Genomic DNA, 12001 nt, shown 5'->3' with positions numbered 1-12001 from the left:
TGGATTCTCTTAGATCTATCCAAATCTACAACTATGTTTTTTTTAAGTTTAAAAAATCCACTTAGCAAGTAGTTGTGATCCCGTGGGACATCAGCTGTAGTTGCAGCAGTGCAGCTTGATTGGTAGATTTATCACATGCAAGCTTGTATATTCTCTCTCCCAAAACCTACATTTAGACCAGTAATGAAGACAGTAAAAGGGAAAAACCATGATGTTGGTAACTTTTCTCCAAGCAGATTACATTTAATTGACAATTTATTGCCTGGGGACATTAAGTCAGTTCTTATTGCAGTGTAGCAGTTAAATCTGTGTTTTGTCATGCAGTATAACTAATTTGAAACACCTTATCAAGGATTGTGAATGATCAGATGGAATGTGCTTCATAGGTAACCTTCATCAATTAATAGCTTGTTTAAAAAAGAAAAATATTTTAATTAGTAAAGCATGGCCTGGCCTTTACTAGAAGCAAGAAACTGCAGATGCTCGACAGCTGAAACATAAACACAAAATGCTGTACAAACTCTGCATGTCAATAGTATCTGTGGAGAGAGAAACATAATGACAGGTCATTGACCTGAAATGCTAATCCTGCTTCTCTCTCCACAGATGCTGCCTGACCTGAATATTTCCAGCATTTTCTGTCTTGACAGTGCTCCTGAAGATGCACTCTCTAAGTGAGCACAGTGGTTTTCTAATAATAATTTATCTTAATTATTACTTAAGATAAAACTAATTGAGTTGTATTGGGAAGCAGCCAATACACTAATAAGCAAAAGAAGAAGAGACTTGCATAGTACATGCTCAATGATCTTTAGGTTAGTACCATTTGGGCCTGTAGTCTGTATAACACTTGTTTATTTTAATATTAACATTTGTACCATTATTGAAACATGCTAGGACCTGACATGGTTTGGCAGCGTGGATGTCATTGTTTTCATGGGTGAGAGAATCTTGAATAAAGGGACATAATTACTAGATTAGGACAAAATCTAAAAACAGATGCACGGGGATTTCTTCTGAGGGTGGTGATCTCGCAAATTGTCTGTGCATGAGGTTGTGGAGACTAGATTATTAGGGACCATTTAAAGAGGAAGTAAAATTGTTTTTGCAAGATCGGGGGAGGGTAATGGGAAGCTTATCAGAGAAGAGCAACTGAAGCCATGATCCGACACCCCAAATGACCTACTTCTGCTCCAGCGTTCTTATTGCAGCACGTCTGTGCTCTGTTACAGTCACAAGGTGTTGCAATGTTTCAATTTGGCTGGGAAATGGTTGGTTTGGCTTGATCAAGTTCTGACTCCTTGTTTATATTGTGAATTTCTGTGCATATTCAGCGTGTTACAACTCCACTTGTAAGCTGGGCTCCCAGTTAGCCAACAATTATAACAAACTTCAAAAATCTAATGAGAAGGAGAAAATTGAGCTAGAGTTTTTAAAACTTGATGTGGTGACACAAAGCCTTTAAGTTGGAGCTGAAATAAAAATGGCATTATAAAGACTGAACAATTTCACTGTCACTACCCTGTAATTGGTGTCAATGCTGGTGCAGAAGGTTTAGTTTATCAATAGTAAACTCTCTCTGGTCAGTTTTTCAATTAATAATAGAGAATATAGTTAAAATTCCACTGTATGTTGTTAATAAATATTTTGAAGCTGACATTTTCCATTGCTGACCAACCTTTGATGCTTCATCACTTCATTTTAAGATAGTCCTCCTTCAAATATAGAAACTGCTACGTGGCTGCTGTGATTTATTATGTTGGCCAGAAGGACAACTCCAGTATTTTTTAGTTTGGAGATACAGCGCAGAAACAGGCCCTTCGGCCCACCGAGTCCGCACCGACCAACGATCCCTTACATTAACACTATCCTACTCACACTAGGAACAATGTACGCATACACCAAGCCAATTAACCTACATACCCCTATGTCTTTGGAGTGTGGGGGGAAACCGAAGTTCTCGGAGAAAACCCACGCGGTCACGGGGAGAATGTACAAACTCAGTACAGACTGCACCAGTAGTCTCTGGCACAGCAAGTGCTGTAAGGCAGCAACTCTACCGCTGTGCCACCGTAGCCGCCCATATGCACAAAGGATTTCATTCAAACTTGGCTAGAAGATGCAGTGACCTAATAAATTGAGATGAAAGTATTGTTACAGGTCATTCGTAAGAATTGTCTATGACCGAGAATGTACAACATGCCTCTCATCAGCTGGTAATTTTAAAGATGCTTGTACACGAAGATTGCTGGATCAACTTTCTTTCCGCTTTGTTGTAATTGATTAGATTAGAATAATATTGCACTACAATAAAACTTCAGCAACATGATATAATTTCCAAAAATAATCCTTATGAAATATTATAGATTCTGTGTTGTACTTTCTTTGACCAAAGGTAATGTTATGTTTTGTGTTGCCTTGTGGTCTATCTTCAAGATAAAGAACGGAGACAGCAATTTGTGTCGTAGTTCTCTTTTACTAGTACAGGTGCACAACCTTTTATCCGAAAGCCTTGGGACCAGACACTTTTCGTAATTCAGAATTTGTCGGTCTTCGGAATGGAATTTTTTTAGCGTAGATTTTAATGGCTGGCTCAGTGGTAGAGTGCTCGGCTCATATCCGCAAGGTCGCGAGTTTGCGCCTTGATCCCGGCAGTAAACTCGGTCGCGAGTTTGAGTCTTCAACGTCTTTTCTTGCAGAATAAATGTTTGTATGAAATGCAGTGTAGGAGAGGTGTACTGACTGTGTGGGCAGAACTTTGGAAGTGATTGCCCACCAGTCTAAAAAGCCGCTGTGTCTCCCTGTCCCTGGGATAGCAGGGGGCGATCAAACAGCACAATACCCCCCTCCCCCTCCAACTACAGAGGAATCCGCTCCCCAATGGGCCGCTACGGCGACAAGTGGCAGTTTGCCCACAGCCCGAGCTGCGCCCCCTCATCAGCCACCCCAAGAACAAGACGTACCTTGCACACCATCAGCTTCTGCCCCTACGTGTTCCTCTGGAGTTGGAGCGGGGCTGGGCTGGAGTTGCTGCTGGCTGTGGGTCTCTGGGATCTCCGTGCTTGCAGTGGGCCTGGGGGTCGGTGTCCCGTTGCTCCTGACGTCTCCGGCCACCCCCCTGGACTGGAGCTGAGACTGGAAACTGTACCGCCCTTGCCCCCTCCCTCTGCAACTGCAAACAACCCCACTCTCCTGCAAGGGCGGTACGGTTCCCGGAGGATGGCAGGTGGCCGGAGACGTCAAGACCAACAGGAACCCGCTCCCCGATGGGCTCCTACGACGCCCCGAGCTGCGCCCCGTCATCCGCAACCCAGGTTCCTCTGTAGTTGGAGCGGGGCTGGGCTGGGCTGCTGTTGGCTGCGGGTCTGTGGGATCTCCGTGCTTGCAGTGGGCCTGGGGGTCGGTGTCCCGATGAGGGGGCGCAGCTCGGGGAACGGCTTCTGGTGGTCCTGACGTCTCCGGCCAGTTTGCAGTTTTCCTCTGGAGTTGGAACGGGGCTGGGCTGCTGCTGGCTGTGGGTCTCTGGGATCTCCGTGCTTGCGGTGGGCCTGGGGGTCGGTGTCCCGTTGGTCCTGACGTCTCCGGTGACAGTGCAAAGCCCCCGCGCCGGTGCAATGGGCGGGGAGCTGGAGAGGGGAGGGAAGGGGTCACACACATGGCCGGGAAGCAGAGGGGTGTAGGTGGGGTGAAACTGAAGGGAGCGACAATCTGCTGCTGCCTGCCCCGCTGAGTTAAAAAGTTCCCACGCAAGACTCACGAAACACTGTGTATCGTGAGTCTACCGTGGGAACTTTTTAACTCGGCGGGCAGGCAGCAGCATATTGTCAATTATTAACCCTCCCGCGCAATATACCCTCACCTTCTCTTTTATGAATGGGGATTTAGTTCCCCTTTCTTCGAGGACCGACTGGAGGTTCCGCTGTCACCTCTGCGGGCCGCCCTCGGTGAACGTTTTCAAGGACCTTTCTTCAAGGACCGAAAAAATGGCCGCTATTCGGAGGTTTTCGTTATTTGGATCTTCGGATAAAAGGTTGTGCACCTGTACAGGGTTCTACAGGCTTCTCATTAGAAACATAGAAAATAGGTGCAGGAGGAGGCCATTCGGCCCTTCGAGCCAGCCATTCATTGTGATCATGGCTGATCGTCCCCAATCAATAACCTGTGCCTGCCTTCTCCCTATAATCCCTTGATTCCACTAGCCCCTAGAGCTCTATCTAACTCTCTCTTAAATCCATCCAGTGATTTGGCCTCCACTGCCCTCTGTGGCAGAGAAGTCCACAAATTAACAACTCTGGGTGAAAAGGTTTTTTCTCACCTCAGTCTTAAATGGCCTCCCCTTTATTCTAAGAGTGTGGCCCCTGGTTCTGGACTCGCCCAACATTGGGAACATTTTGTTTAAGAAGGAACTGCAGATGCTGGAAAGTTGAAGGTAGACAAAAATGCTGGAGAAACTCAGCGGGTGCGGCAGCATCTATGGCGCGAAGGAAATAGGCAACATTTCGGGCCGAAACTCTTCTTCAGACTCATTTTCAGGGACCATTTTTCCTGCATCTAGCTTGTCCAGTCCTTTTATAATTTTATATGTTTCTATAAGATCCCCCTCATCCTTCTAAACTCCAGTGAATACAAGCCTAGTCTTTTCAATCTTTCCTCATATGACAGTCCCGTCATCACAGGGATCAATCTCGTGTACCAATGCTGCACTGCCTCAATCACAAGGATGTCCTTCGTCAAATTAGGAGACCAAAACTACACAATACTCCAGATGTGGTCTTACCAGAGCCATATACAACTGCAGAAGAACCTCTTTACTCCTATACTGAAATCCTCTTGTTATGAAGGCCAACATTCCATTAGCTTTCTTCACTTGCCTGCTGTACCTGCACGCCAACTTCCAGTGACTGGTGTACAAGGACACCCAAGTCTCGCTGCACCTCCCCCTTACCTAATCTAACCCTTTTGAGATAATAATCTGCCCCCTTGTTTTTGCCGCCAAAGCGATAACCTCACATTTATCTATATTATACTGCATCTGCCACGCATCTGCCCACTCACTCAACCTGTCCAGGTCACCCTGCAACCTCCTAACAACCTCATCACAGTTCACACTGCCACCTAGCTTTGTGTCATCCCCAAACTTGCTAGTGTTGCTCCTAACTCCCTCTTCCAAATCATTAATATATATGGTAAACAGTTGCGGCCCCAACACCGAGCCTTGCAGCACTCCACTCGCCACTGCCTGCCATTCTGGAAAGGGCCCGTTCACTCCTACACTTTGCTTCCTGTCTGCCAACCAATTTTCTATCCACGTCAACAACCAATACCATGTGCTCTAATTTTCTTTTTTTCTTTTTCTAATTTAATAGCCTGTTCTGCAACTGTTCTCACTATCTAGATCACATGACATTACTACATTCTGCACTTAATTTACATGTTAATTGTAACAATATAACAGGTAATTGCTTTGTCTCAAGATTCACTTTTTTTATATTGCAGGTGTTGCACATAGGGCTTTTGAAAATGATATTGATGCCTTACTGAACTTAAGAGAGTTCTTCAATTATATACCTCTGAATAACAAAGATCCAGCTCCAATAACAGAATGTCAGGATCCATGGTAAGTAAAAGTCTGCTTTGCACTCCATCTGCACTAGCTTTGGTTTGTAAAACTGAATTTCCATTATTCTAGTTACATCAGTCCATTGACATTGATCATCTATAGATGAGGTGATGAATGTCATGTCTTTTTCCCAGGACAATCTAAAAACAGATGGTTTAATGTGAACGGGGTTAGATTTAAGGGAGGCAGGCCCAAGAAGCAAGTTTTTCAACATAGGTTTTGGTTTATCTTTATTATTGTCACATACTGAGATATAGGGAAAAGCTTTTGTTTGTGTGCTATCCAATCAAATCAGATAATACAACCAAGCCAAACAGGTGGAGTTAAGAATAAAAATACCAAAATGCAGAATATCATTTCTTAACATTTCAGTTACAGTTAACAGTTCCAGAGAAAAAAAGTCCAGTTTCTGCAAGAGTGTGTGGGATACATGAGCTGCTAGAGTAAGTGGTGGAGCTGGCACAATTTGTGCTTTAAAAGAGAGGAACATGGGTAGGAACGGTTTAGAGGGATATGGTGCAAACCCAGGCAAACAGGATGAGCTCAGGTAGGCACCTCTTTTGCACAGACGAGTTGGGCTAAAGGGTCTGTTTCTGAGCTTCATGACTGACTTAATGCTTCACTCAATTTTGAAAATTGACATTTTGAAAATTGAAATGATCTGCAACAGATCATAGAAGTCAAGAGTGTTTTATTGTCATATGTCCCAGACAGGACAATGAAATTCTTGCTTGCTGCAGCACAACAGAATATGTAAACATAGTACATAACAGGAGAAAAAAAGTTCAGTGTGTATACATACACATGCACACATACTCATTAAATAAACAAATGTAGTGCGATAATAATAATAATAGTCTGTTGTAGTTCAGAGCTTATTTGTTGTCGTGTTTAATAGCCTGATGGCTGTGGGGAAGTAGCTGTTCCTGAACCTGGACGTTACAGTTTTCAGGCTCCTCCACTTTCTTCCCAATGGCAGTGGTGAAATGAGTGTGTGGCCAGGGTGGTGTGGGTCTTTGATGGTGTTGGCTGGCTTTTTGAGGCAACAACTTCATTAGATCCCTTCGATGGACTGGGCGGTGTTCACAAATATTCCATTTGCCACTGTTATGTATCAAATAAACAGCACTTAGCCTTAGCAGCAAAATAGTTAAACATCTGCTGTTAAGATATTGTACAAGAATCAATACCCTGAGGAGATTTTCCACTTCATTGATATTGTTTACCAACATTGAGAGATATTTGAGATGGTTCATACGGTGAGATTAGAATAAGAGCAGCACTCGAGTGGCCCAGCTCATTACTATATTTGGGGTAGACAAAAATGCTGGAGAAACTCAGCGGGTGAGGCAGCATCTATTGAGCGAAGGAAATAGGCAATGTTTCGGGTCGAGACCCTTCTTAAATTAACTATATTTGTGGTTTTGTCCAGGAATAAATACATGACAGACCATGTAGAGAAAATGAATTTTTAAAAAGGTACTGAAAATAAAAATGTAAACTCATCATCAAAACCATGGTCTTCAAAATGCTAGGTACACAAAAATGCTGGAGAAACTCAGCGGATGCAGCAGCATCTATGGAGTGAAGGAGATAGGCAACGTTTCGGGCCGAAACCCTTTTTCAGACTGAGTTGGGCTAAACTCAGTCTGAATCTAAACTTAGTCTGAAGAAGGGTTTCGGCCCGAAACGTTGCCTATCTCCTTCGCTCCATAGATGCTGCTGCACCCGCTGAGTTTCTCCAGCATTTTTGTGTACCTTCGATTTTCCAGCATCTGCAGTTCCTTCTTGAACACGTCTTCAAAATGCTACTGTTATATGCAAGAACACATCTTTACATTGGGAATTACACTATTGTGCTGTATTGAAAGAGATCAATACTTTTTATGGGAAATGGAGGAAACACTAGTAAATGTAGCTTTGCTATTAGTCAGCCAGGATCTGCTAGCAGAGCAGAGACAACCTGTAGGCTTACTGAACTACTTTGCTTCGATTACTTTGCTGATAGTGCATACATGTGCTGGTATTGAGGTGTTAAGTATAGGTCATCATAATTTAAAGTCTGAAGGGTTTCGGCCCGAAACGTCGCCTATTTCCTTCGCTCCATAGATGCTGCTGCACCCGCTGAGTTTCCCCAGCAATTTTGTGTACCATCATAATTTAAATATTGTCTGAATAGAAATACCATGATACACTGTGGATTTAAAATTGTATAATAACGGTTTAGATCAGAAAGTTTCAATGTGGCATGAGCTTGTATGTTGAATACACTGATTAACTCTTGAAGTGCAAGTCTGCCCTCGTGTGGCTGCATTGAACATTTCTCCAGCAAGTGATGTTACGGTGCTCTTTTCACCAGGGAAAGTCTGCCATCTAGTGGCCATATTGAATTGTACATCTATGCCAGAGGACAAGACACTTTGTAGACACCCTGTCTGAAGAAGGGTCTCGACCCGAAACGTCACCCATTCCTTCTCTCCAGAGATGCTGCTTATCCCCCGCTGAGTTACTCCAGCTCTTTGTGTTGACACTTTGTGGAGAACCCATTTTAATTGACAATTTCAAACATGAAGAATATTTTTTTTAATTGATGTGTGATTATTCAATTGAATAAATAATTTCACTGTAAATTTCGTTTATATAATAGTGGTTACATTTTTATTCAGGTGAATAAATAATTTTTTGACAATATCATGAGCCTATGCATTAGTTTCACATGTCTCTGAAATATTGAGATTTTGCCTTAAAAGTATAATACCAATGTTAAGTTAAAGAACACAAAATCCTTTATTACTTAAGATAGACAAAGTCCTGGAATAACTCAGCGGGTCAAGCAGCATCTCTAAGAAAACGTGTTCTTTCAGAGAATCATGTCCATGTCTACTTATTATTTTCAGCATCTTCAGTATTTTGCTTTTCCAACAAAGATAGGAAGCTGGATGAATAACCATGAGAACATTAGAAACAATCTGAAAGATGTAAAGGGATTATTTTGTAAATGTGCAATTCAATGTGATACATGTAAGTGGGAAGTTACACACTTTAAAAGACAAAGGAATATATATTAGAAATGCAGGAGGGTGTGGGGTAACCTCATTGAGGTGCAAAAGGTTGAGGAAACAGATACATTGTACACTCTGTCTTTAACCCAGGTAGACAATTCTAAAACTAGATGGTAGAGGCTTATGTGAGACAGGAGAGGTTAAGCGAGAGTTCAGAGGCAACTTTTTCTCTCAATGAGCAGTCAATCTCTGTAATGAGCTATAGAAGTAGATACAAATATGACTTTTAAAAGGCATTTGTACAGACATGGATAGGCTCCAACAACAAGACCCGGAGCGCGGCCTTGCAGCGCGGCGTTAATGGCCGCGGGACAATTGCCATTGCCCGCCGGGGGCTTTGATGCTGACATCGGGAGGGGAATGGGGAGTGCAGGGGAGAGATATGTTTTTTTTTGCCTTCCATCACAGCGAGGAGGAGATGCGCTGTGATGGATGTCTGTGTAAATTGTATTGTGTCTTGGGTCTTTTTTTTTCTTGTGTGTATGACTGCAGAAACAACATTTCATTTGAGCCTCTATGAGGTTCAAGTGACAAATAAATTGTATTGTGTATTGTGTGTGAAAGGTTTAGAGGGCTCTGGGCTAATTACAAGCAAATGGGACCAGCCCACTAACCCAACTTAGTCATCCTAGACAAGGTGGGCCAAAGGAACTTTTTCGGTGCTGTACAACTCTATGACTCTGACTCTATGCAATTATCAGAAATTTAGGGTTCATGGACATGATTCTCTGAAAGAACAAGTCCAGATTGGTTAAGCTCAATTTACCTCAAACTAAACTATATTGAGTTGTGTATCACATTTGGGATCAAAGGCATGAGTAGATTGTGCAAAACATAAATACCCCACATGGAACACCTGTGTAAAACGTATTCAGCACAATTTTCATATGATTGAAGCATGAATTTACCACCATATACATAAATGATTGACACTTAATGAAGAAGTAAAGTGTTTACTTTTGCCCATTTCTGCTCAAAGTGACAGGTTGGTGCCGGGCTTGGATACATTGGTTCCTCTTGAGTCTACAAAAGCATATGATATGTTGGATATTGTCCATGCGGTAAGGAACTGTTTAGTTTTAACTCATATTCTTGTAATCCTGTATTTGCAAGAAAAGGGGCAGAGTGTACTTTAAACTTTGTTCCTCTCACCTTAAAGCTGTCCCTTTTAGTATTTGATTTTTCCATCCTGGGGAAAAGGGTTCTGACAGTCTATCCTATCTATCCCTCGCATAATCCTGGCAGTTGCTAGCACAGAACTCTGGCGTGTAAGAGCGTGTAAGAGCCATATTGTTCAATGCAAAGCCTTGTTTGGATTTGGCCATAGTTTGAAGTTCAAAGTGTTGGGGAGATGGGAATTAATTTTAACATTCACCACAGTTCAAGAAAACCTCTTTTGAAATTCTGTTTTAGATTGTGGACGAAAGGGAATTTTTTGAGCTCATGCCCAATTATGCAAAGAATATTATTATTGGATTTTCCAGAATGAATGGATGCACAGTGGGAATTGTGGGCAATCAGCCTAAAGTGGCATCAGGTGAGTGCGCCGTGTATGATGCAGAGAATGCATTGTTTAATTACATTGCCACACTTTTGTTTATCTCCCACCCTCTTGTCCATGAATCCACATACACCTTGGTGTGTAGCAGCAATTTATGTACCGTTTGCTGTACTGCACTCTGTTGTAACAATCTCATCTTGAGATCAGAGAAACTAAATGCAGATGAAGTGTAGACTCCAGTCAGTGCACAAAGATGACCGAGATTTGATTAGTTTGTCAGTTCATTTTTGCATTCCACTCCCACCTCTGCCTTTGGCATCTAGCACTGTTTGGTTTAGTTTAGTTTAGAGATACAGCACGGAAACAGGCCCTTCAGCCCACTGGGTCAGTGCCGACTAGTGATCCCCGCATATTAACACTATCCTACATCCACTAGGGACAATTTTTACATTTACATTTACCTTTGATTCGAACTGAAGACTTGAGTCCGAAGAAGGGTCTTGACCCAAAGCATCACACATTCCTTCTCTCCAGAGATGCTGCCTGTCCCGCTGAGTTACTCCAGAAATTTGTGTCTATCTTCGGTGTATACCAGCATCTGCAGTTCCTTCCTCCACATTTTGACTGCTCCAATGAAATTCTCTATGCAGCTCTTGGAACATTGCCCATCTTCCATCACCGTGGCTGCCCTGTGGTCCCCATGGAAATCTTGTATTCCACTGGGAGAGCATAGATTTTCAGCTCTCAAATTTCCCCCCCCCCACTTATTGATGTCCTCTGCACTGGGAATTGTCGATTAAATAATTGTTAATTTAAAAAATAGCAGGAATAACGAATGTTCATTTGACAATAGGTGCAGGAGTAGGCCATTCAGCCCTTCAAGCCAGCAATGCCATTCAATATGATCATGGCTGATTATCCACAATCAGTACCCCGTCTCTGGCTTCTCCTCATATCCCCTTATTCCGCAATCTTCAAGAGCCCTTTCTAGCTCTCTCTTGAAAGTATCCAGAGAACTGCCCTCTGAGGCAGAGAATTCCACAGACTCACAACTCTCTGTGTGAAAAGTCTTTCCTCATCTCTGTTCTCATTGGCTTACCCCTTATTCTTAAACTGTGGCCCCTGGTTCTGGACTCCCCCAACATCGGGAACATGTTTCCTGCCTCTAGCGTGTCCAAACCCTTAATAATCTTATATGTTTCAATAAGGTCCCCTCTTATCCTTCTAAATTCCAGAGTATACAAGCCCAGCTGCTCCATTCTCTCAGCATAAGACAGTCCCGCCCCCGTGAATTAACTTTGTGAACCCATGCTGCACTCCCTCAATAGCAAGAATGTCTTTCCCCAAATTTGGAGACCAAAACTGCACACAATACTCCAGGTGTGCTCTCACCAGAGCCCTATACAACTGCAGAAGGACCTCTTTGCTCCAATACTCAAATCCTCGTGTTATGAAGGCCAACATGCCATTCGCTTTCTTCACTGCCTGCTCTACCTACAGGCTTACTTTCATTGACTGATGAACAAAGACCCCCAGATCCCGTTGTACTTCCCCTTTTCCCAACTTGACACTATTTAGATAATAAACTTCCTTCCTCTTTTTGCTACCAGTGGATAAACTCACATTTATCCGCATCTGCCCACTCACCCAACCTGTCCAAGTCACCCTGCATTCTCATAGCATCCTCCTCGCAGTTCACACTGCCACCCAGCTTTGTGTCATCTGCAAATTTGCTAATGTTACTTGTAATCCCTTCATCTAAATCATTAATATATATTGTAAATAGCTGCGGTCCCAGCACGGAGCCTTGCGGTACCC

At 43.0% G+C, this 12001-nt stretch overlaps 1 protein-coding gene across 1 annotated transcript in view; it reads left to right on the top strand.

Annotated features, from left to right (window-relative positions):
• The window catches only part of pccb (propionyl-CoA carboxylase subunit beta), a 40628-nt gene that overhangs the window by 22786 nt on the left and 5841 nt on the right, over nucleotides 1-12001 (top strand). The window contains exons 8-10 of the mRNA XM_033031393.1: nucleotides 5497-5617; nucleotides 9662-9743; nucleotides 10096-10219. Coding sequence (XP_032887284.1) covers nucleotides 5497-5617; nucleotides 9662-9743; nucleotides 10096-10219 — 327 coding nt within the window. The remainder of the gene's footprint in view (nucleotides 1-5496; nucleotides 5618-9661; nucleotides 9744-10095; nucleotides 10220-12001) is intronic.

The sequence above is a fragment of the Amblyraja radiata genome, chromosome 13 (genome assembly GCF_010909765.2).
Source record: "Amblyraja radiata isolate CabotCenter1 chromosome 13, sAmbRad1.1.pri, whole genome shotgun sequence".
Lineage (NCBI taxonomy): Eukaryota > Metazoa > Chordata > Chondrichthyes > Rajiformes > Rajidae > Amblyraja > Amblyraja radiata.
The sequence above is the reverse complement of the archived record's forward strand: the minus strand, read 5'-3'. Positions and strand labels throughout refer to the sequence as shown.